Genomic DNA, 23,930 nt, shown 5'->3' on the forward strand with positions numbered 1-23,930 from the left:
ACCTGCTATTAAAAATACAGCTGAAAGAAAATAAGAAGCCCAATAGAGAGACTTCTACATAACAGTAAATTAATGTTTTGTAGTTTTTCAAATTATTAATACATGAATAGCATAAAAATATATATATCAGAAATCAGAATCAAATGCTAGAAATACTACAGCGAGCAGGGAGGTGACAGTCCCCCTGAGCTCAGCACTGGTGAGGCTGCACCTCAAGTGCTGCGTCCAGTTTTGTGTCCCTCACTACAAGAAAGACATGGAGGCCCAACAGTGTGTCCAGAGAAGGGCAACGGAGCTGTGAGGGGTGTGAAGCACAGGTGTGATGGGGAGCGGATGGGAGCTGGGATGGGTCAGTCTGGAGAAGAGGAAGCTCAGGGGAGGCCTTATTGCTCTCTGCAACTGCCTGACAGGACGTTGTGGTGAGGTGGGGGTCATAGTCTGCTCCCAGGTAACAGTGATAGGACGAGAGGTATAATGGCCTTAAGTTATGCCAGGTGAGGTTCAGGTTGGATGTTAGGAATAATTTCTTCTCATAAAGAGTGGTGAGGCACTGGTACAGGCTGCCCAGGGAGGTGGTGCAGTCACTGCCCCTGGAGGTGTCCAAGAAACATGGAAATGTGGCACTGAGGGACACGGGTAAGTGGGCATGGTGGGGATGGGTTAGCAATTAGTCCAAGTGGTCTTAGTGGTCTTTTCCAACCTTAATGATTCTATAAATATTTTCCAATATAGCACAAATGAAAAGCAGCTTTCATTTTGGCAAAAGACCCCTAGAACACACTCTAGAAGTGTGCACAAGGAAATATGACTGATGCTTGAAAAGAGTGGCACTTTGAGTCAACAGATACTTTAAGGAAAAATCTCAAAATCCAAAACCTGATAACAGAGAATTTTCTAAACATATGTATGTATACACAAGCACTTTCAGGATATCTGTTGTAATTCACCTGCAGAATTTCAGCATATAAAGATGCTAATGCTGCAGTGCCATCCTTCTCCTTGCTCTTGCTAACATTTTTGAACACTTCATATCTCTTTCAGACTGCAGTGTGTATGTGCATCGCATTGGCAGCTGTAGTGGTTAACATTGGTGGTAGCCAAGCACCACACAGCTGCTCTCAGTCCTCCTCCTCCTCAGCAGGGTGGGAGGAAGCAGATGAAAGAGCTCACAGGGTGAGCAAGGACAGGCTCATTTAGCCAACACACAATTTAAAAGATGGCCTGATTCTACTGTCAGATTTGTGCTCTAGCTCTTTGCATCCCTAAGCTCCTGCATTAGCATGGAGTGTTTCAGTTTCATGGTTCCACACTGCAGACTCTACCCTGTCTATAGTATCCTAAAGCATAACTGGATCCTAAAAGTCATGTTTTTCCTCCTCAGAGGTGCAGCTCTCTGTGTGTGGGTGCTACACTGAGTGCTCACTGTTAGCAGGAGTTAATGAGCTCCTTCACACTGCTGCCTTTTGGGATGGAGCCCCACTGTCTGCAGTCAGCTGTCTCCTGCAGAAGCATATCTCAACATCTTGGTAAGGGGAATAGGAAAGAGAGGAAGGCCTTCTTCAGAAGCAATAGCCAACAGATGGAAATGCATGGTTCAAGATGCCCTGGCTTCTGTCAGGAAGGACACTGACACAAAATGCTGAGCAAGCCCCCAGAATAGTTTGGTGTCACTGTGGGCTATACATTGCTCTGAAGTTCTCCAACTTTTCTCTCCTGAACCAATACCAAGATGACAGTCCTAATCAACTCAGACTTTGAGATTGCATCATGACATCCAGAGCATGATTTCTTTTTATTTATTTTTTAAACATTAACCTTTTTTCTGTGGAAGTCAAATGAGAAATAAGAACTTTGGAGCTGTTACCTTCCAGCTTGATCAACAGCTACAAAACGCACCACCTGAAAGGAAGCTTTACAATAGGGTTTGTACACAATTGCAGACCTGTATCTGACAGCAACAGCAAGTGAGACCTGCCTAACACACAGATCATCTACCAGCCTTGGCTGGTCACACTGTGCAGATGAAATAAATTTATCTGACTGCTTCCTCCCGTTTCCACAAGTCTGTCTCCACTGCGCAATATCCGTCCCCTTCCTGTACTCCTGCTTTCACATTAGAAATTAACTTTTTTAGTGCTTTATGTCAAAGTATCATCTTTCAGTTTTGTATTTGCCATAGTCTCACATGCAGCTCACCTGAATGCAGGTATGGACTAAATGATGCTGGGAACATTAAGCACACCAAACATCTGCTTGATCTTGGCATGATTGCTGGCATTCTGCAGAGCAGATCCTGGCTTAAAAATCAAAGAATGGATTGGAAGGGACCTTAAAACCCGCCCAGTTCCAAACCCCTGCAGAGGGAGTTTGCCACCCATCAGATCAGGCCGCCCAGAGCTCGAGTGCCTCCAGTGACAGCGCATCCACAGCTTCTCCGCACAATCTGTGACAGAGCTCCACCACCCTCTGAGTAAAGAATTTCCTCCTAACAACCAATCTGAATCTCCCTACTTTTAGTTTAGAACTGTTCCCCCTTGTCCTATCACTACGTGCCCATGTAGCTTGTTTTTTTCACCCTCCATCTTTTTTATAAATGCACTTTAAGTACTGAAAGGCTGAAATCTCCTCAACAAGGTTGTCATATTTGGTTCAGATATTTCAGATACGAAAAGCAGCACAAGAGAAATACATGCAAGTATCATAAAGACTACCTTCACACATTGTTTTGAGTTCACCTCTAAGGAAACAAGTACCTCATCATAAAAATCTCAGTAACATTAAGAACTCCACTTGCATGGGGCGGGGGGACGGACGGACATAACATTAAAAAAGCTCTGGAAAAAGACAAGTTCCAACTTCTTAGCCTCCAAACTATCTTTACAGTAATAATGAAATTTTGTGTTTTTTAGAATTAGTTAATGCAAGCATTGGACAAATACCTGTCGCTACTCAGTGAAGCACCCCTCAAATGATTTTGTTGACTGTTACAGACATTTTCAGTGCCTAATCCAACATCTGGTAAAATATGGATAGAGGGACCTATCTGGTGAGGAAATCACGACAGTGATACTCAGTCTAAACATTCAGTTTGCCTCTCTACATGTGTAACACTCTACATGCCAACAGAGTATAAACTAAATGTTGCACAGTTACTCAGCTAAGAGCTGACAGATCAGAGATCTGCCAAGTTATGTCACCGTGTCACAGGCAGCAGCAAGGAACTGAGGAAAACCACCATACTGCTGTAAGATAGCACAGGAAAGGTACAGCCCTGTATATTCCCCACTAGAAATAGTTTGTGCTCAATCACAGAGAATTCATGTGACCCTACAACAGACTGCACACTGATACAGTTTGGAGCAAATCTCATTTCTCAATTCACAATTTGTTTTACCATTTCCAACTGCAGGAAATAGAAAGTCTAAATCCATTCATAGACCTTTAGTTTTTTGTTGAGCGTGCAGGCCCAGAAACCTTCCATTTCATAAAAACAAATGCAATATTAACTACTTCCTTTTCTAGAGCCTCAATTCATGTGGTCTTGTTTTACACATTTGTGGAGGCAGCAATACTAGTGAGGGGGTAAGGGAGCTCTCGCACATTTGCTTGCCACCTATTTTTGTGTACTCCGCTTACAAGAGATTCAGAACGCCCTGAGCGTCTGCACCCAAAGCAGGCTAGGTGCTGCTACTCAGCTCATCTAAGTTGCTAAGTACCTCAGATCAGCAATGATTGTTCTTACTGTGGACATAACCAAGAGAAAAGGTGATATTTTCACTCAGACTGGCTAGTCCCTGACTTTATTGCGAAGAGGGAAATGATTTAAGCGATGAAGTCCTTCCAAGGATTCCTAATACTTCTTTTGCAAAAACCAGGACACAAAGAACTCTCACACAGACCACTAGAAATTACAGAGCCTCTTACATCACTATAAAGATTGACCTGCCATGCCCATATAAATCCGTGGACAAGAAAACAACACCAGAAAAAGCATGTTAACAAAGGTCATTTTCCAAACAAAACAAAGCTAAAGACCTTCAGGCCCAGCTGTCAGTTGTGTGAACTACAGCGAGAAGGAACAACAGCTATCTGCAATGCTTCTAGAAAGACTAACAGTCATTTTGTTAAAGATGAAATTTTTCTTAGAACTAACAGATGGAGGCATATTTGTGTTTTTGATTATCAGGAAAGTAAAAAAGGGAGAATGGAAAGTGTTACTTATTCCTTTGCCTGTTGTTAAGGAACAGTCCTCTCTTACCCATTCCTCTAGAAAACTTTTTGCTTGGATCACCTTATCTTTTACATGAACTTTACCAAAAGAAGCATTTAACACATATGAAGTTTTAAAGAAGGGAAGAACAAAAAGCTTCCATATAACTTGGACTAAATCTCTACATTAAGACTGGTTACAGAAAGTCACCATATTATTCTAGTTTTAAATCCAAGCTTCCTGGCTGGCTAAAGCAGGTGCTTCCCAGGAAAGCACTGGGGCCTCATGCATGGATTTTGTGCAACAGAGAGTCTGCTACATCGCTTGATAAGCTGTTCCTTTTTAATTGTATCATTAGAAAACTGCACCTTGCCTCTAGTCTGCACTGATCTAGCTTCAGCTTTCAGCCTTGAGAATCCCCTTAATCTCAATGACAAAGAACCATCTAACTGACAGATACCTTCGCCCTAAGTACTTATGGACTTATCAGGTAGCCTCTACCGTCTGTTGATAAACTAAATAGATTGAGCTTCTTAAATCTTCCATTCTAAAGCTGATTATCCAGACCTCAAATTAATGTAGATTTTTCTGAACTCCTTCCAGTTTTTCCCAACACCTTTTTACAGTACACACATCAGAACTGATACACAGTATTTCAGTAAAGCTGTACAGAAAGCAGCAGTATTCACCTCCCTACTGCTTGATTTCCCTGTCCTGCGCTTCCAGATCTCCACACACGCCACACACTTCAATTAATCAACCTTTTTGAGTAATGCTTCCTTCCCTCCTTATACTCTAGACTAAATTTCCTTCTAACACAACAAATTCAGAATGAACCATGACCAAATTTGCTTCCATATGTTGTGCAGAAACACACTGTGGGTTTGGTTTTTTTTTTAAATCTTAATTGTATAAACTCCACATGTGATAGAGTGTAAGAATTCAGTACCTACATCTTACAAGGGAAAAACTGCGGAGAAAAACATTATGTCGCAACCACGCAGTAGTTACCTAATGTAAAGGCACCTCCTTAAATAGCCATTTCCTTTAATAATCTCACCACTTCCCGTCTATTTTGCACAATAACATTTTTACATTCTGTTGTATATTCACCTCTTGCAGTACCAGGTGGCCATCGTAGAATTTTTTCTAAGCAAAATCAAGTGGGCAAACAAAAGATTGCTTCAGGCTTGAGGCAATGTTCTACCAGACAAAGGGCAGAGCTGCAGGTTGGCCATGGAGGATTTGCTAATGTTATAAGTCAACGCATGTAGTAAAAATTAATTGCCATCTAGTTTCTCCCTTTATCTTGGATAAAAAATAAATAAAAATAATAATCCAACACAGACACAAAGTAGCTAGGATGGCCACATTGTTCTTCATGGTGCGTTGCTAACACACAGTAAAGTACCCTGTTTCCTCACACCCTACCAGTAACTGACCTGCTCTCTCAAGAGTCATCCAGGTAACCATTCTTTGGAAGAAAGATTAGCCCTACCACTGCATTTCAAAACATGGCTCTGCTTCAGTACTGCTTAATTTTAATAAGCAAAATTTGGTGCCAATAGGAGCACCATTTTTGGAACTTGGTAATCACAATGCTTGCCAGCAAAGTATGCCACAACCTCTGACAAGGAAAGTAACACGATTAGGTCTGAAAGTGTTTTGCCTTTGTATTTGCTAAAAAACAAACAAATAAAACTATGTACCTGCATTCACATAGTAATCTAGAAATAAGACGCTGTTTCTTTCCTTTCCGAATCATCATGCAACAAAATATTTCAGTGGGGACTGGATTATACCCTACCAGTATACAGAAGGTTTTCAGCATTCTTTCATTTAATTCTAGTGCAGGTAGGATTAGGCTGTCAACAGCAGCCATATTTGCATTCATATTCCCCCATTTCAGTGACAAACAGATTAATTTCTGCACATAGCCACCAGAACACTTTGGATCTTTTTCCAATGAAAGGTGATACATAAACATTATCAGTAGTCAACTTGTTTATTCTCCTATTCATTCGGTCCCTTTGCCTCACTGCGATGGTAGGTAACGCTGCAGGCACAAATCACATTTCATATCCTTCCTCTATGCGTACACTGTCTTGATTACTACTAAAAGCAGCTTTAACACATGATTTTGAACATAAAGAAAGTCTCTCTCACAGACTCACAGTATTAAAACAAAGAACGTTCTGCACACAGTTCTTGCTGCTCTCAACGCTTCCACACAGTGTTTCCAAAATTTGCCATGAAAAGCTCATATTTAAGGGGGTCTCTTGAAATAAACTCAAACTTCAGAGGAATGCGGTTGCAACAGAATCAACTCTAAGGATGAAAGTCCATACCAAGAGTCAAAGCTACTTAGAATTTCGTATCTCATTTAGTCTCTTCTCTCATAACGCGCAAATAAATGGACATAAAAGAACTAGTCCAGAAGAGAGCAGAGTATGAAAGAATAAGGAATACTATTGCATGTTGTGGTAGTTTCTCTTCAGTTTGGGGCTAATATCAAAATTTGGGCAGGATTCAAGAGAACAGATGAGGCTGATGACTAATAAAAAAAAAGGAATGTATAAGTACTTAGAGAATAGGGGACATGTTTAGGGAACGGATTTAAGGAAGATCTGTCTTTGAGTATTTATGTCCTTTTTGCAGTTTGACAATTACAATCAGTTTCACTTTCAAGCTCCACTACACTAAAACAGTATTTAGAGAAAAGGAGAGATTATTTTTACAAGTAACGTGCTTTCATTATATATCTGTTCTATATATGTCTTTCCTGAGTGCTATGCTATGAACTTTGATGCCTCATTCTTTCACATCAACAAATTAATTCTCTACCTCCTTCAAATTCGTCCTTAAAATAGCTGCAAACATGCAACTCTTCAACATTCACAGATATTTATCTTTACAACATAAACTGCTCATAGCTGAACCTGAAGTACAGTTTAAGGTTTGAAGTAAAGACCACCTCTTACCACTTTTTAAAGCTACTACTTTTATGTATTTTACACCACCTGAACATAAAAGTTGCACACTTCTTTAGAGCTCCTACAAATAAATGTTCACTAAAAAGGAATTAAAAAATATCCAAGAACCTCACATTCAGAACAAACACTTACCTACCAGGAAGGCAATAGTTTACAATAGCTTTGTTCTATCAAAAAAACTTGGAAAACAGCCAAGCTAGAGACAGGTACCTTGAAAGCTGGAAACAATAATAAAAGCCACAAAAAAAAAAAAAAAAAAAAAAGCCACCTTGTAGCAGCATTCTCTGTTAAGTTCTTTACAGAGAGAGTGGTGAGGTGTCGCCCAGAGAACAGACTGCCCAGAGAGGTTGTGGATGCCCCGTCCCTGGAGGTGTTCAAGGCCAGATTGGATGGAGCCCTGGGCAGCCTGGTCTAGTATTAAATGGGGAGGTTGGTGGCAGGGGGGTTGGAGATTCATGATCCTTGAGGTCCCTTCCAACCCTGGCCATTCTGTGATTCTATGATTCCCTCATTCAGAGATGCAGCCATGAAGAATATTTTTCTGATGAACAAAGTAACACCAGAATATGTAAAGCTGCATTACTTCTGTCAGAGTCTAAATACCTACAAAGCTTGGTAACACGCACATCCAGCGTGCTTTGAGTTATGAGATTAGCTGAAGGAAACTTACATCAAGCACAGAATGTGCCGAGTCTACCAAAAAACAAAACAAAATAAAAAACCAAACAACTACATGAAGCTCACCATAATTTCAAGTTCTTTCCTCCATTTTTTCCTCATATTTTTGAATTGTCATGATTTCAGTTTCTTAGTATACTCGCCCAAAATTCTCTCCGTCTTCTATAAAGCCAAAAGACAAAACAAAAACATGAACCACAGCACACAAAAACTGGACTTAGGAGACCTTGAATAAGGAATCTGAAGACTTTTTACAAACATTAATTCAATCTCAGTGACCCAGCAAGGGGATGTTTATGAACCACCGGGATGACTGAACACTGAGAACATGCAGGGACAGGCCGAAAACTGCTTGGGAAAGAGGCAAGCTAAGGAGCGAAACCTTCCCAAGCCAAAAGATCAGCTCAGACCTACCTCCATGTGGGAGCAGGCAACTCTTCCTCTAGCACCCTCTTCCTGTTCCTGCACTTACACAGGTATTTAGACCTACTGAAGAGGTGTGAAAACCCATGATTAACTTCTTAAACACTGAGTAGCCTGTATCAGGAATGACAGCCATTCCCATGTTAACACCGCAGAACTCATTAAGTCTTGCTTCCTCAGAAAAAAAAAAATAATAATAAAAAGTGCTGTATCATAAAGCATGCCCGTTCATAGTACGTAGACAGCAACAAGCTCATTCTGCCCTGCAAGATAAGCAAGAGCCCATGTTTACCAGAGCTCTGAAGATACACCCAACATAATACAATGTTAACCTGGGCCCAGTCCCTGAAAATGTAATCATACGGCCTTGCAGTGCTCTGAAAGCAGGAAGCACAAGCTAATATCAGCAAGAAATGGCTCAGGTAGATGTGTAACTACTTACGATGCACTATGAAAAAGAAAACTGCTCAAACAGAAGTACTTTGCTACTTGGTTTCTACCTCCACCTAATACGTTGCATGATAAAACTACACAGCGATGCACAGAAGCCTTCTACTGCCAAAGTCATGGTTGTCACAATCATCTCTTTCCAGAGAAAGGTGACAGCCTCTTGATTGCTCCAGAACCTTCCTCTTCTTAAGGACTTTGATCTTTCTCAAAGGCAAGTGATGGATTCAAGCATGAGGTAGTCATTGAAGAGAAACTCCTGATAGTCCTCCCAGCCATCTCCAAAAAATCTCTCAGCTGATGCGAAGGCCGACCTGGCATATTCTGAGTGGCAGCAATTTACTCTCCCAGCATTGCTTGTTATTCCCATCCCATTATTCTCACTAGCTTGGACTCCACCCTCTTTCATACTACTAACATTTTTTTTGTTCTTTCTGCTTCTACCTTTGATGTGTTTTGCTTTCTTCTTCCCAGGATGAGGTTCAGCTCCACCAATCCTGAACCCATGCTCATTTTAAATACCATTCCCTTTGTCCTAGAATTTGCAGTGGAAAGGGAAACCAGTCTGGAAATGAGGTTACTGCACATTTTTTCTCTCTTCCCTTGCTGCTTACTAAGCTGTACCATTCCTCCAGTTGAGCTGAACCCACACCTGCAATTTCAGCCTTTTCTCCTCCTACTTTTGACTCATTCCTCAAATCTTTTCTCTTGTATCCACTTCTTTCTCTAGAATAGAATGCAAATATTTATTCTACAAGAAAGCCAGAAAAAAATAATAATCATTTCACATTCCCCCTTCCCACTCCCTTTCCCTTCCCTTCCCTTCAGCTCTCCCTTCTTCCTCATACCACAGATATGAAACACATATGTCAAAATTCTCACTCACATCACCTTATTCTTCACTCTTCCTTTGCTGCTTTTCTGCTCAACTTTCTCCCAGACAGCCAACCAGTATTTCCTCTGTTTCGAAATCTACCTCTGATCCCTTTCTTTAACTACACTGATTCTTCTTCTATCCTTTCACCTGAGCTCATTATGAACTGTTCAATGACAAACTACACTTGCAACATCTCTCTGACTCCAGCCCCGAGTCCCTTCAGTTATACCTTGTAACACGATGCAAATATTTCCACTAAAGTATCTAGAAACCTCTTACTACTGCAACTTCACCACTTCTATCCTCCATAACCCATTCGTGTCTTTCACTAAAATTAAATGCATTTCTCTTTTCAAAGAATTCTCCTTTCCTCATTTCCACAACTCTGCTCTCTCCTGCTTCCTTCCCTTCCTCCCCATATCAACTCCTTTCAAGGTCACTGAAAAGCTCCTTATTCCTACTTCATCTTCTCTTAGGGCTCCTGAATGACAACATTTGCACTTTCCTTCTGTTTGGGAATTTCATCCCTACACTCAGCTCCTTATGAGACAGGTCTCAAACAGAGCAGATTAATGCCTAAACAAAAAACCTCAGCCTATTTTTCTGACACTTCTTGTCACTGAAAAGCTGTCACCTTCAGCTCTATACAGATAGATCAGAGCTTAGGCCTCACCTCTTCCACCCTCTTTTTTTCCCCCACCACTTCCCTTCTTGATCACTGTGGACAACATCATCATCTTGTCCATCATTCAGATGTGAAATACTATGTCATCTTTGACAATGACTTCTCTCTCAATCCACTCATTCATGCTTTGTCTGTAACTGATTCCTCCTGTCTTAGCCTTTAGAAAAAAATCCTTCTCTCAACACCCCCAAAGGTTTGTCCTTTGCTACATTATACTTAAGATTTTCTTCTTTTTTGTCTCAACGAACATTATCTTACATACTCCCACTGGTTCAAAAGTTATTTTTTCTATTTTGTGATACTGATTGTTATTCCCTCTACGTTCATCTATGCACAATCCCCCAACTTCAAACACTGGGAACAATTCATCTTTGCTTTTTAGGTTCCTACCTTACCTAAGCTATACTGCCCCCATCCTACCTGCCAAGACATCATTTGCTTACGTATCTAGTTAGCTCGTGATGTCAGTATCCATTTACCAAATTTTCAACAACCACTCTTTTGATTCAGGTTCCTACCTGCTGTAGGGAGCCTGCTTTGGCAAGGGGGTTGGACTCAATGATGTCTCGAGGTCCCTTCCAACCCCTACAATTCTGTGACTCAGCTTCCACACCCGAGTAAAGACACCTTCTGAGTACTTGCAAAACTACTTCACTGTCCTTTAAACATCACCTGAAAGCTCTCCTTGCACTGCTCTAAGAAAATTATGCTTACTAGGCTAGTAGTGTACAAAGTCTACCACCTTCCATGCTGAACAACTAAGTGTCTTTGTCAATACTAAAACTCCTGTTTTATCATACATTAAAAATTAGTTCTCCATAGCACAAGGATTTCACAACAAACACACATGCAGGTGCACGCACCCCTTGTCCCTGCGCTGCTACCATGCTCAACAGTGTCTAGTCCCTGAAGGGGCTGCTAGTATTAGGATCTTGCAAATAATAATTCTCCCTTCCTAATCACGGTAGTAAGAGATTAATTACTTACATTCATCCAGATCACTGTCCTCCAGCTGACTCCATTATCAGCCCCAAACAAATAAGGTTTTAGATTGTCAGTGCTTGTTGCAGTGACATGGCTCCAACAAACTTTTCTGATCTAAATCATCAACACTATCCCAACTCGATGAGGTGTGACTAAAAGCAGCCTAAAAAATAAAATGCTAACTCTCACCTGACCATCGATCTGATCTGCACAATCACTGCCAGCCAAAAGGTGACTTGAGGAAAGAACATCTATCAGAGATTCAAGGATGACACGTGACAATTTACATTTCTTATATTAGCACTGTCCAGTGCAAATACAATTTCCAGTTCCCAGAGTCCCTGCCCCTCTCATGTCTAGCTCCCTGCAGTAGAAGGAAGAGGAAGAGTGACTGGTCAGAAACATCAAATGCTGCGTATCAGAAAAAAATATAAACAAAACAGAGCACAGCAAAGATCCCCACACAGAATCAAACGCCATGAACCCTTACCCTTTGACAGTCAACCTTACTTCTCAACGCTTCTTCCTCAGCCCTTCTTTCTCTCTTCTGCTGAACACCTGCTCCAAGCAAACAGAAGGGGAAGCCAGCCTAACCCCCCTGTGTGCTGTACACAGCTCTGTCACAATACAACTGCTTCCGTTTTACACATGATTCAGAGGAGGCCTGGGGATTAAGTGAAACTGCACTAGGCACAAACTGGTACCAGAAGACAGAATCTACGACTTCTGTCTTCAAGAACTTCTGGCTGCCACTCTTTTGGATCTGGGAAAAGACAAATCTTTGTTCCTCAGACACTACACATTTTGTACATACTTGAACATTAACAGCAGAATTCAGTAAGACTCAACAATTCTAAAGTCTTATTGCTGTCAACAGTACAAGGAGGAAGATAAGCTGGGCTTCAGGTCTGTATTATTAATATAACAGACTGAAACATGAAAATAAATTGCTGAATAATAATTACGGCATCTCAGAAGAAAGGAAGACATCTCTAATTCTGTTGAGTGCAAGACTGAGAGCAATCACAAAGTCCACTTCACCAACAATATAAGCGGCTTGCAAGCATAATTTTTAATAAGCCATGCAAAACAAATTATAACATAGCACTCCCTTAAAATCATCAACAATCATCTATGGAAAGTAGACCAGAAAGAAAAAAAAAAAAAAAGAGAGAGAAATCATGCAAATCATGCATAAAGTAGTTGGTTTCCTTCTGTCCCATTTCTGTCCTAAATAACAGTGCTGGATTCCATCTTCAATTCGAGTTAGCTCAGATAGCTGCAAAGTACTATGATAAAAATTGGATTACTATACCCATGTGGGGTTCATCTTCCTCACCCAGAACAAGAACCAAAAACTTATTCCTACAGATGTGCCGAGAGACCTCTATCAACAATCCTTACTGTTTCACTACAGCAATATCCACAGGTCTTCTGACATTTAAGTTACTAGCTTCACCTGGCACCCCACATCAACTCCTGAATCTGCTTTTTCAAGTACAAGCCAAAGAGCATCTCTGCCAAGCTGAAGCTAAAAGATAGAGGGATCGAGTAACTTGACATTAATCCATACCCATGTAAACTGAACATCTTTTTTTGCTAGTTATTCAAAAATCATTTTTAGTAACAAGTTGTCATGGCATTTAATATTAGAGAAGAATTAATTCCTTAAGAAACACTACATATTCCTTTTCATATCTATATATTACTTTCACTGCAAGTGATCTTACTTAGTAGTGCACATAGCATCATAAATCTAAACTTTCACTGGGACTACCAGAAATTCAGGCCTTCTGCCCACAGGACTCCAGTGATCTGTAACTTAAAATGCAGTCTAAACACATTCCCTCTCGCACTGCTCCCATCTCACATACCTCAGCTTTCATTAAGTGGCCAGCATCTTTTGCCTCAGAGGTAAAATAGAACCTGATAGTGTCTCCATTTTTAATTACTGAAGAACAAAAGGCCCACTTCAAGGAAGTTACTCCAACTGAGAGGCAATGGTTCAACACTTGCGTAGACCCTATTTAAAGCGGAAACCCAAATTCCATCTATGAACCATTAACCCTATAAAGAGAGGGATCAATAAAGAAACAGTGCTTCTGTATCTTAGACAAAATTAGATACACGTGACTTCACTTTCTGTGATGACAACAGGGCTTGGGGTCATCTCCCTTGCTCTCAAGTCCTGTGATAAGTTACAACGAGTAGAAGGAATGTCACAGTGAGACTTCTAGTAGCAGCGCTGTCAGCGGACAGAAAACCACATGTGCTTTCCCCCTTGATATGCAAAAGACATACCTCAAACCAGAGGGGGACCAAGCTTTTCAGAGTAACTCTTGGACAAATACTGGGAAAGCTATCTCCTGAACACATGCCACCTAACCAAATCAGAATTTCTGAAGACGTCATTTAGAGAACAAGAGTTTTAGATATATATTTTAATATATTAAAATCCTGATTCAAAACACTGAGTATCTGATCACAGAACATTCTCATTGCTCTGCTCTTTTCACCCAGGGTGCAGGATGATGAGGTAAAGAACGTGCTCTATCTTCACAGTTACGTACTTATCTTCTGAAAGCTGAACTATACTTATCACTGCATTTCTGGGCACTATCGTACATAAGGTTCCATTCTTCCTCCATAGCCAGTCCTCAAGACATATTAAATGAGGCTATAGCCACAGCGTGGAGCCGCTCCACTCTACACGCAGAAGCTATTGAAAAAAGGGGAAAAGAATTGAGTCAGATATCATATACTGATCAGGAATTTAAACACCAGAACGCATACAATTCAAACCCACTGTCATTTCTCATCCTGAAGAAAAATCCCATTGGGACCTTTGCTCATTATTCTTATCCCCTGCATAAAAGTTAGAACAGTAAGAAAAAGTTTCCCTTGCCAGCAGCAAGTTTTGCATCCTGCCAGTTCTCAGGTTGTTCACTCATCAAGCTCCACCTGAATACTGCATCTGTTTAAGAACTAGTATCTCTGGAAGACTTTACTAGCTAACGGGGAAGAGATTTAAAATTAGACAGCATTAATTCCTCTCTTTTGCCCACGGTAAAAACAAAAACAAACAAAAAACCCGAATCATCAGCTACGGTAAGGTGATCTAAATCCAATAATCTCTTCACCTCGCCCTTCTGGGGCACACCGTTACCATTTCCTTCCCTCTCAGCCCTCACCAACATTCCTCACCACCACAAAAAAAAAGGGAAAAGATGAGGAAATAAAAACAAAAGTTTTATTCTACAGTTTTTGTTTGAAATGTTTCTAAAGGAGACGGCTCCATTCGCAAGCCACTAGGAAACAAACTAAAATTAAAATAATGAAAAAAAAATAAAAAAATCAACTCCAAACTCCATGCTTACATCAACCAGCTGGTTTTGTCTTCCCTTCTTTCACAATATCCTCATAAATAATTTTAGTCTTCTTCCTCATTTCTCATATAAAACAATGCTATATGCTACATCCTTCTTCTGTACTGAAGTGTTCCCTACCATCTCCCAACCTCCTTAACTTCTTATTTTTTTTCCCATGAAGAATAATAAATGTATCAAGATGTTTTACTGAAGAACAAAATCCTGAAAGCAAAATTAATCAGAACCCTCTTAGATTAGTTCTGATGGTACCAGAGCATTTACCAAGTAACTCTCCATCAGATATTCATATGGAAAGTCAAAAAAAAAAAAAAAAGGAAGAGTATTGGAAAACCAGTAGATTTTAAGCTCTAGTTTACATATACAAGCTTCAAGTAAAATTGTCATGGTTGGAGCTACACAAATATCATATTGAAAATCTCAAATTTTAAACACAGAAATCAGAAAAACAGAATAGAGCCATTTTTATATAACATTCTTAATGCTAAACAACGAGTCAGAATGATTACTGAAAAGATTATCTAAGACAAAACACGCACATCATCAGATTGAAACCTCAATCATACAAACCCAATGAACTGAGAAACTGAAGCTGGCTATGACACCAAGTACCCAGATATAGATCTAAATCCCACAGGTCACATCTAACTCTGCTGTAGTTACGGAAGATGCACAGGGTATCTTTTGCTCCTTTACAGGCAGTTTCTGCCTGGAAATAGTCCCAGCACTTAATCCTTGCACATTTGCTAAACTGATTATATATACATATTAATAAAGAGTTCTGTATATAAGAAAAAAAAAAAAAAACACAGTAGAAGAATGTGATTAATGTATAAGGTAGAACACACACCTCCAAAATTAATCTAAAATCAGGTACAGGATATCACCAGTAATAAAGTGCCACAGTATCTGTCTTAAGCTTGCAGTTATGGTAATGTTTACAGGACACAAATTGCCAAATAAATATAGACTCTTTACTATTCATGCTATCTATAAGAAAATCTTCAATTGTTCAAATACACCATTCAAGCTTTTAAAAATTCAACATAAATTCCAAATGCTGCTCCAATTCTGATAACCCCTCTTCTAGCTAAGCTAGTTGGCTGGTAGTGATTTGTCAGATAAGTTACACAATACTGTTTCAGCTTCCTGATTAGATAAGCAGATAAAGTTGTTGTTTGTTTTGGTTTTTTTTTTGTGGCACATACATTTATGCATCAAATTTTGCATTTTCTGTGAACGCTTGCAACTTCGTAATCCTCTCTCCGCAGATCTACACGGCAGTAGAAGTCAACCGTGGACAAACCGCATTCGCTGAAGGAAAACCCAGAAGTATTAGCATGCAAAAAGCAATTCCATCTACAAAACTGAACAACAAATGTTCAGGAAATTTCTCTCCCGGTGTTGCTTCTACATCCACTGCAGAATAAATAAAAGCAACGAGTGATCTTTCTGCATCAGTATTTCTTTCCTAAAGATGGCCATGGTGCACACAGCCTCAGTGCACCTCTTGTGTCACAGAAATGAATAGCACAGCCGGACTGTGACCCCACTGCCCAGGGATGAGCCAGAAGTACACATCATCAGGTGGAAATGCAGCAGCCCACTTCCACACTGTCTCCGGGTTCCCAGCAAGGCCGCAGAAGGAGGAAGAGCAGCCCACCACCCTATCCACAGTAGCATACAACCAGAGAGGAGGCAGCAATGCGGGGATGAAGCTGGTTGGAAGTATTTGACATCAGGTTCTACCATAACAACACGTGTCACCTTGCCGTGGTCTGGAGATGATCACTGTCGTCCCCTTCCCATGTCATCCTGCCTACAGTTTCAGTAATTTATAAAGGAAAGGCCACATAAATGAAAGTTGACAAAACTCAGATAAATGTTAAAAGAAGCAAGCATGACGAGACGAGATTTTACACTGCCTTTATTGGACAGGACTGGTATTATTCTTAACGTCCCGTCCATCTGTTACCTTACACACAAAGTCTGATTTTTGCACAACACCACTCACAATCTCCTGACACCATAAACGGCATAGACTGCCTACTCAAACATGTAAGAACGCAAAGCAGAAATGAGTTGAGTTTGATACTAAGACCTACCATGACCACAGCCCGTGTCTACTAACAAACCCAACAAAAAAAGTCAACATCGCACAGAACATTGTGTGCAAGACCCCAGGAAGCGCACGAATGATTCCACAAGTATGCCAGCAATGCTTTCTGTGAAACAATCTAACTCTTCACATTTTTCCACACCTTTATTGCTAAGGACAGCAGGGCTCAAGCAGGATCTACACTGGGTGTTCAGACACATGGGTGGGTGTGGTGGAAGCACCTGTGTTAACAGACTGCTCAGGTGAACATGGGAGAAATATTTCAACACATACTCATTTATTGGAACTTTGTGAAAGTTCTAAGTGATCCAAAGCAAGTTGCTACAAGGAAACAAAAGAATTCCTACAGCTTTTTATTTTCTAAATGCAACAGTATTTTGTCAGCTTTTTTGTTTGTTTTAAACAGTTCTGCAATGCAAGCTCTATAAAAGCAGCAAGTAGTTCACACCTGTCACCATCAGTGATGACACTGCATGTTTGGAAATAATTTTTCTGGAGAGCAAGTTCAACTAGATCTCCCTTAATGGAGTCTGTGAACTCCCCAAAAACCAATAAAGGACTACAGTTCACCCCATACACTGAACCGTTCTAGGAAATGATTTGCATGTGGGTATGACTAAGGAGCAGTGATGCTCTTCGATCTTTACATCTCAAATAACATCACAACAAGAATTTGTGCTCTAGGATTTCTAGGCACAAAATATTTAATCTCACCAAACCAAGCTCCCTATGGAGGTCAAGCTCTTCTACCAAAACTTGTGTTCAATTGCTTCTGAATAAGTGCATGCACAACATTACCGATAGCCGTACAGACTGAGCCTCAAACCTTGCACCTACTGATGAACTACATTAAAATCCCAGTTCTGTCTCTAGCTTGTTTTAGAGATGGCAAAATAGAGGAGTTCCAGCACGTAAAACAATCAAGACAGGAACACAATCAAGCCTGGCATCTCTATCAAGGTCTGTCAAAGCGGGGGTTCTATATTGTTCATAATTTATTTTTATTTAATCTGTATTCTACGCAATTTTATCACACAAATTGACTTCACTAATTAATTCATTCTTTTTCAGGAGTTGTTTACAGAAAATAAAATTCATTTAAGCTGCTGAGGTGCTCAAACTTAAATAATGTAAAGGCAGCGATACAGTAACAAGAACCTTTGCACCATTTCAGAATATCTATTCTGGCATTAGATATGACGGTGGGATTTCTCTCAGCATCAGGAAGTCACACAGAAGTTACTCTATACCTGACCACTTGTTAGGAACCAATTTCACAAGTATTTATTGTGATGGAAAGACAGCAAGCACATAGCACTTCCTTAACGAAACAAAGTGAACAGAACACTACACGAGAGCACGTCCCAAACCATCCCACCAGTTGCACTAGATGTTCCTCCAGCACAATTTCAACTATACACATCACCAACAAGATGTGTCAGAGTGATTTGCCTGTGCTGCCCAGCAGCTGACAGGACTAAACCAAGCATGGCCTATGGGCAGGCATCATCAGCCTGGAATTTGCCCGTCCATACTTATGGTACCAGCAAACCCTCTGACCCAAGTGACCTATTGTATTGGGTTTTGCACAATACGCATGACTTGGCCTACTGTACGGCAACGTCAGACGTTGGGTATTCAGTTGACTGTAAGTCACATCCAGCAGCAAGAATGAAAGAATAAAACGGAACTTGGCCTAAAGAGAATACAATGATCCTGAGGGACTGCTTCAACAAGCCAAATGCTTTAAGAATATAAGCGTATATAAAAATACAACATAGAGGTTATCTGCCCTGACGCACGGCTCGATCTGCTCATCTTCTCATAGAAGAGTGCAAAGCATTACACTGAGAAGGGACAGAGTCCCCAGCAAAAATCCAATATGGCCCCAACAGGGCCATCCATTGCCTTAGGATGACCCCATCCCCTCCGCTGCCTTAGGATCACCCTGTCCCCTTACACACCTGCCACTTGCGCACAGCTGTGCTCCCGCACCACACCAACACCACCACAGCCACCTGCCCGACTTCGGGCACAGCGGGGCCGCCCGCCGCGGCCAACCACCACCGACAGGTAGGGAGATGCGCCGGCCCCGCGCTCACCTTCTTTATTGAGCCTCATCACCTCCCTGCTTTTCGCACCCTCCTTTCCAGTCTCTTCCAGATCTGCACCTGCAGAGGAGGAGAGGCACAGTCAGGAGCCGAGGCCCGAGGTGTGCACGCATTGTTCGGAAGAGAGGTGAGGAGGTGCGCTGCTCCGGCACCGCCACAGCGCCGGCGGGGCCCCCCCTTCTCTCCCCTTCCTTCCCCTCCCCGCGACCGCTCCGCTCGGCGCCGCGCATCCTCCCCCTCGCCCCCTTCCCCCACCGCGGCTCCGGCCCAGCGGCGTAGCCCGCGCGGCGGGGCCCGGCCCGCGCCACCCGCACGCATGGCACCGGGGCCCGGCGCGTCAGCTGAGCGCCCGGGGGGGCGGCACCTCCCGCGGCGCGGCGCGGCCCGACCCGGGGGGCGCGGGGTGGAGGGCAGCCGTGCCCCGGCCGTGCGTGCGCTGCGGGAAGGGGAACGGCGCGCCGAGCCGCGGGCCGGTCCCTGCCCTTACTGTGCGGGGGGGCGGCGCCGTGCGCGTGCGGGGGGGCGGCCTCCCGCACCCAGGCGGCCCAGGGCTGGCCCAGGAACGCCTCGGGACTGGGCACGGGCCGCTCCAGGGCCGCCATGGCGCCGCGCCTGCTCCTGCCTCCTTGTTGCTTTTCCCGTTTCCTTCGGCGGCGGCGGCGGCGAGCGAGCGAGCGAGACACGGGATTCGAGAACGCCGCACGTCATCCTCGGGACGTTCCGCCGCCCACACGGGGGTAGTGTCAGCCCCTGCTCCCTATCAGATCGGGCTCCCCGCCGCCCAACGCGCATGCCCGCGCCCCCCGCGCCTGCGCGCCGCGCCCCGCGACGCCGCCGGCCCCCGGCCCGCCACCCGCCCGCCCCGACGGCCCCGCGCCCGGCCCCGCCGCCCCGCGACCCCCCGCCCGCGGGCCCGGCCCGGAGCCGTCGCGCGGGGCCGCGGCGGAGGAGAGCCCCGGGAGGCGGCCGCCGGCCCGGCGCCCCGCAGTAAGTCCCCGGGACGCCTCTCGGGATCGCGGCCCCGCGGCGGCCCGGAGCGGGGCGCGGGGCCGCCCTCCCCCGGCCGCCTCCGGCTGCGCGCCCGGGGAGCGCCTCCGGCGCGGCCACAGCCATTTTGTTGTCCGAGCGCTGCCCGGGCCGTGGTCGTGTGTTGGCAAATGGTTTTCGTGGGGCTGGGGTGTGGGGCTGCGGTGCGGCACTCGGGAGAGCTGTCGGTCCCGGCCCTCTCAGGTATTGCTGAGGTCTCGTCTCGCTGCCTGCGAGCCGTGGGACCCACGCATGCACCTTATTCTAGGCCTGTGTCATTGCTGGCTCATTGCTTCGCTGAGGTAAGAATAGAAAATGCGCATCTGTGAAAAACACGCCTGTGGAAAATATTTGACTCGATACATCTAATTCACATAAAGGAATTACAGTGTTAACCTACTGCTCGCACCTATAAAGCCACACGCAAACACTGCTGAAGGTTTGGTTGCATTTAGGCAGCCCTGCCGAGGACACACGTAGCATCCTTCCTGCTGCTGGTCGGGGCTGTGGGCAGTGGAGAGCCCAGCCCTTCATCTGGGGGTGCTGAGGGCCTCCCGCCATCCCTTCCCCACTACCTCTCTCTCCCCAGCTAAGTTATGACCCTTTGTCACCGTTTCCATTCCAACCCATTGTGGGTTATGGGACTGTGCTGAAGCAGAGCATACAATTACTTTAGACTAAAGCATAAAATAGCACGTAGTGCTGGCTTAAGGGTTGCAACAGTGGCCAGAGGGGCAGAACAAGAGCTGCTGAAGGCAGCAAAGCAGGCTGGAGAAGAGTATGCGGTACTGCAGCCTGAAACAAGTTTAAGTACTTTTTTTACTATTTTATGGAGACTGGGCTCTTGCAGCACTGAAATGGATAAACATTTTGGGCAAAGGACAATCAGCTTTGCCCCATATATGCTGTTAACAGACAGTATTAGATACAGACAGCATTTACACTCCACCTTTCCCAAAAAGTAGCTGGAATACACAAGCCCCATCACTAATATCTGGAGGCAAGCCTAAAATCTTTCATACCATATGGCCTGGCCAGAGTGCCTCCAGTCATGTAACGCTAGCTGCAAGAAATGACAGGAACACAATTAAAACAATCAAAGAAGCAGAGAGCTCGCCAACGTATGCCTCAAAAGAAAACCAGTCAATCGCAGCAGGCTTGTTAGCAACCAGCATGGAGCAGGCATGAGGTGTATGACCTTAGATACATTACACATAGAACTTTCAACCTATCATGGTTGTGCCATGATAGGAAGCCTTGATGAGATCTATCCTGGAATATTAGGTACGATTCTAGTCAACAGTTTAAATTAACCTTCTAAGAAAAAAAGTAAGGAAGCATTATTGGAATGATCAGAGGAATTAAAAGTCTGTCATATGAAAATAACCTGATTTAGTCTAGCAAAATTCATCTGGAAATGGTTAGATTTATATTTTTAATTATGAGAACACATAATCAGCAGCAGTGAAGAAAAATAAAAAGAACAAATAGGCATAAACTGCTTATGCTGAGGTTGAAAATTGGAAGGTTTCCGTTAATGAATGAGCTATAGAACAGTTACATGGGAAAATAAGAGACTGGACTTGACGACTCTGAATAAAAATATTCCTATTTTTCAATTTTCATTGAACAATCGTTAAAATGCTCGAATATTTCCTGATTTCTTTCTTAATACTAGCAAAGCACCCAGCTGTTTTTGTTCCTGGCAATGAAAATAAGCAACTGTTTGAAAGTAAAATACCTCACAGTCCTGATTTTAGTAGTATATATATTACAATTTAAAAAAAAAAAACAAAAACCCAAAACCCGCAATCCGTGTTTATAACAAATACAACTTCAGTTAGGAATAGCAAGATGAAATTCCTTGAGAGTAGCAATAAATGCCATGAAGTTAATGGTCAGCCATGTTTGGCATTTGTGCTTGAACTGACAGCAAGGTATTTGAACAAAAGTCTTTGACAACAGCCAGATAGATTTGTAATTAAAGAAATTGCACAGCACAGCTTTACACGGTGATGTCCTGTGAACACAAAATGTATATATCAGAGAGAAGATTCAAAAGGAAGATGTGAGCACCCAGGAAATTCCCACCAATGAAAACCAACAGAGATCTCAGGGAGGTACATAATGCCAAACATCTAACTAATATTAAACACTGCCACAGGATGCGCAAGCAATAAAGCAGCTCCTAACCACGCAGCTGAGAAAAAGGGGAGGGTATAGGGGGAAGCTATTTAATACAAGCTGCCACAAACCAAGCAAAAGAAGTGAAGAAACTTTCCAACTTTAACACATGGCACTAATCTACATGCTGCTCACCATGACATACCGCAGATCTACAGTCTAGGCTCTAACCGAAACAGACCATATGAAAAGAAATTAGCATAAAATCAAAGATGCAAGATGCACCGATTTTTCTTAAAAAGAAACAATCCAATGATTTACAGTTTGAGGGAAACATTTTGAAAGCCCTCCCCAAGGAATTCTTCCTCCTCTCTACCATATGTATTCAAGAACAACATTATCGTTAAACAAATGATTCCTCAATCATTAGAGCAGTTAGGTCCGACCTTCCAATGATCACTATTTTTTATTTGGAAAGTGCAAGTTCTGCTTTGATTAAGTCTACACTTCCCTTATGTTCTGCACCAAGGAATGACCCCCATTCCCAGGTAAACTGCAGATGGATTTGTCTCCATCGGCTTGTAGGGTGCCAGCACTGCAGAAAAGCAGCTTCTGGTCTATGCTAGGCTTGCTCCCCAGGAGTGCTACTTCACTGTGAGACTGAAGGACAGTGTGTGCAGCATGGATGGTAGTGCAGTGAAATCGGAAGATGGGCGACCTGACATTAGAGAAGCTTCTCATGTGGTGAATTTGAACGTGGGCTGCAGCTTTACACTGAAAAGTGTGCTCAAATGCTTTCTTCTTTCCTCATCCTGGCATCTGCTTTCAAAGCATTTGTAGAAAGACAATTGTATTTAAGACTTTCAGTCCTGTTCCAGTTTAGCATCAATAATGAATCCAGAAGTTATGGATGGAGAAGAAAGAAGAGAGGGAAAGGCACAAACATTTTGTCACTGAAGCCTTATTTCCATAGGAAACGAATAAAGAAAACATGCATGAAAGTGCAGATGAAACACCCTCCATGTTTCTTTTCCACCTGCACACCAGTAGTTAAAAGTTAAATTCTTTTATGAACAAATCACTCTGCCAAAAAGAAGTATTTCAGTCAGTCAGGAGACATGTTTCTGTCCCTCTCCAGTCCCTGTGGAATTGTATGTTTGTTTCAGCTTCAAAAAAGGGGCTTCTCTTACTATGTGTTTTTCAAAGTTTAATGTAATGCAGCCTTGATCTTGGTAGCTGCCTCTAAATATTGCAGCAATCTAATCATTACACAGAGTAACAAAGAAAACTGTAAGCAAATTAAGGCCTTTAAGTAACAAGCATCAAAATACAGATGAAACTTTAACACAAATCTTTTTAATCCATGTATCACTGATCTATAATATGACAAACTCCAAATGCAAGCTTTCTACTGAGCAAGCAGGAGATAAAAGTTGTATGTTTCTATATATACTTAATAGAATTGAAAAAAACTTTGTAAAATAAGAGGAAAAGTTATGGCATCGAGAAGAAAGTTGCGACCCAATCTTTGGTTTATATGGAGATCAATTCAACATTTCTCTAATTTTCATTATCTAAATTGTAAGAGAAAGCAAAACAGAACAGCAGTTCTCACATATGGCTGTCAGAAACATCACATGTAATCGCTATGTACAAATAATGACATGATTGCATTTCAGCTCTGCTATCATATACTGAGAAAATACCATGAGGTTGCTGAAGCTGCATGTGCAGTCACAACAACAACAATTTGTGAACCTCTGCTTTAAATCTTGTGTACCTGACAATAAGTGCAGCAGATGGCTTTAAACTGGCTACAAAAGTATTACAAAAAACAGCTGGATAAGGCTTCGCTATCATAACAAGA

At 42.6% G+C, this 23,930-nt stretch overlaps 1 protein-coding gene across 2 annotated transcripts in view; it reads right to left on the reverse strand.

Annotated features, from left to right (window-relative positions):
* ATXN7L1 (ataxin 7 like 1) overlaps positions 1-19,675 on the reverse strand; it is a 111,265-nt gene extending 91,590 nt beyond the window's left edge. For both annotated transcript variants that reach the window (XM_048934081.1, XM_048934083.1), the window contains exons 1-2: positions 19,401-19,675; positions 18,905-18,973 (exon numbers count right to left, since the gene is read on the reverse strand). In XM_048934081.1, the coding sequence (XP_048790038.1) occupies positions 18,905-18,973; positions 19,401-19,515 (184 nt within the window). In that variant the 5' untranslated portion in view covers positions 19,516-19,675. The remainder of the gene's footprint in view (positions 1-18,904; positions 18,974-19,400) is intronic.
* Between the last annotated feature and the right edge of the window lie 4,255 nt (positions 19,676-23,930).

Source organism: Lagopus muta, chromosome 1, assembly GCF_023343835.1.
Source record: "Lagopus muta isolate bLagMut1 chromosome 1, bLagMut1 primary, whole genome shotgun sequence".
Lineage (NCBI taxonomy): Eukaryota > Metazoa > Chordata > Aves > Galliformes > Phasianidae > Lagopus > Lagopus muta.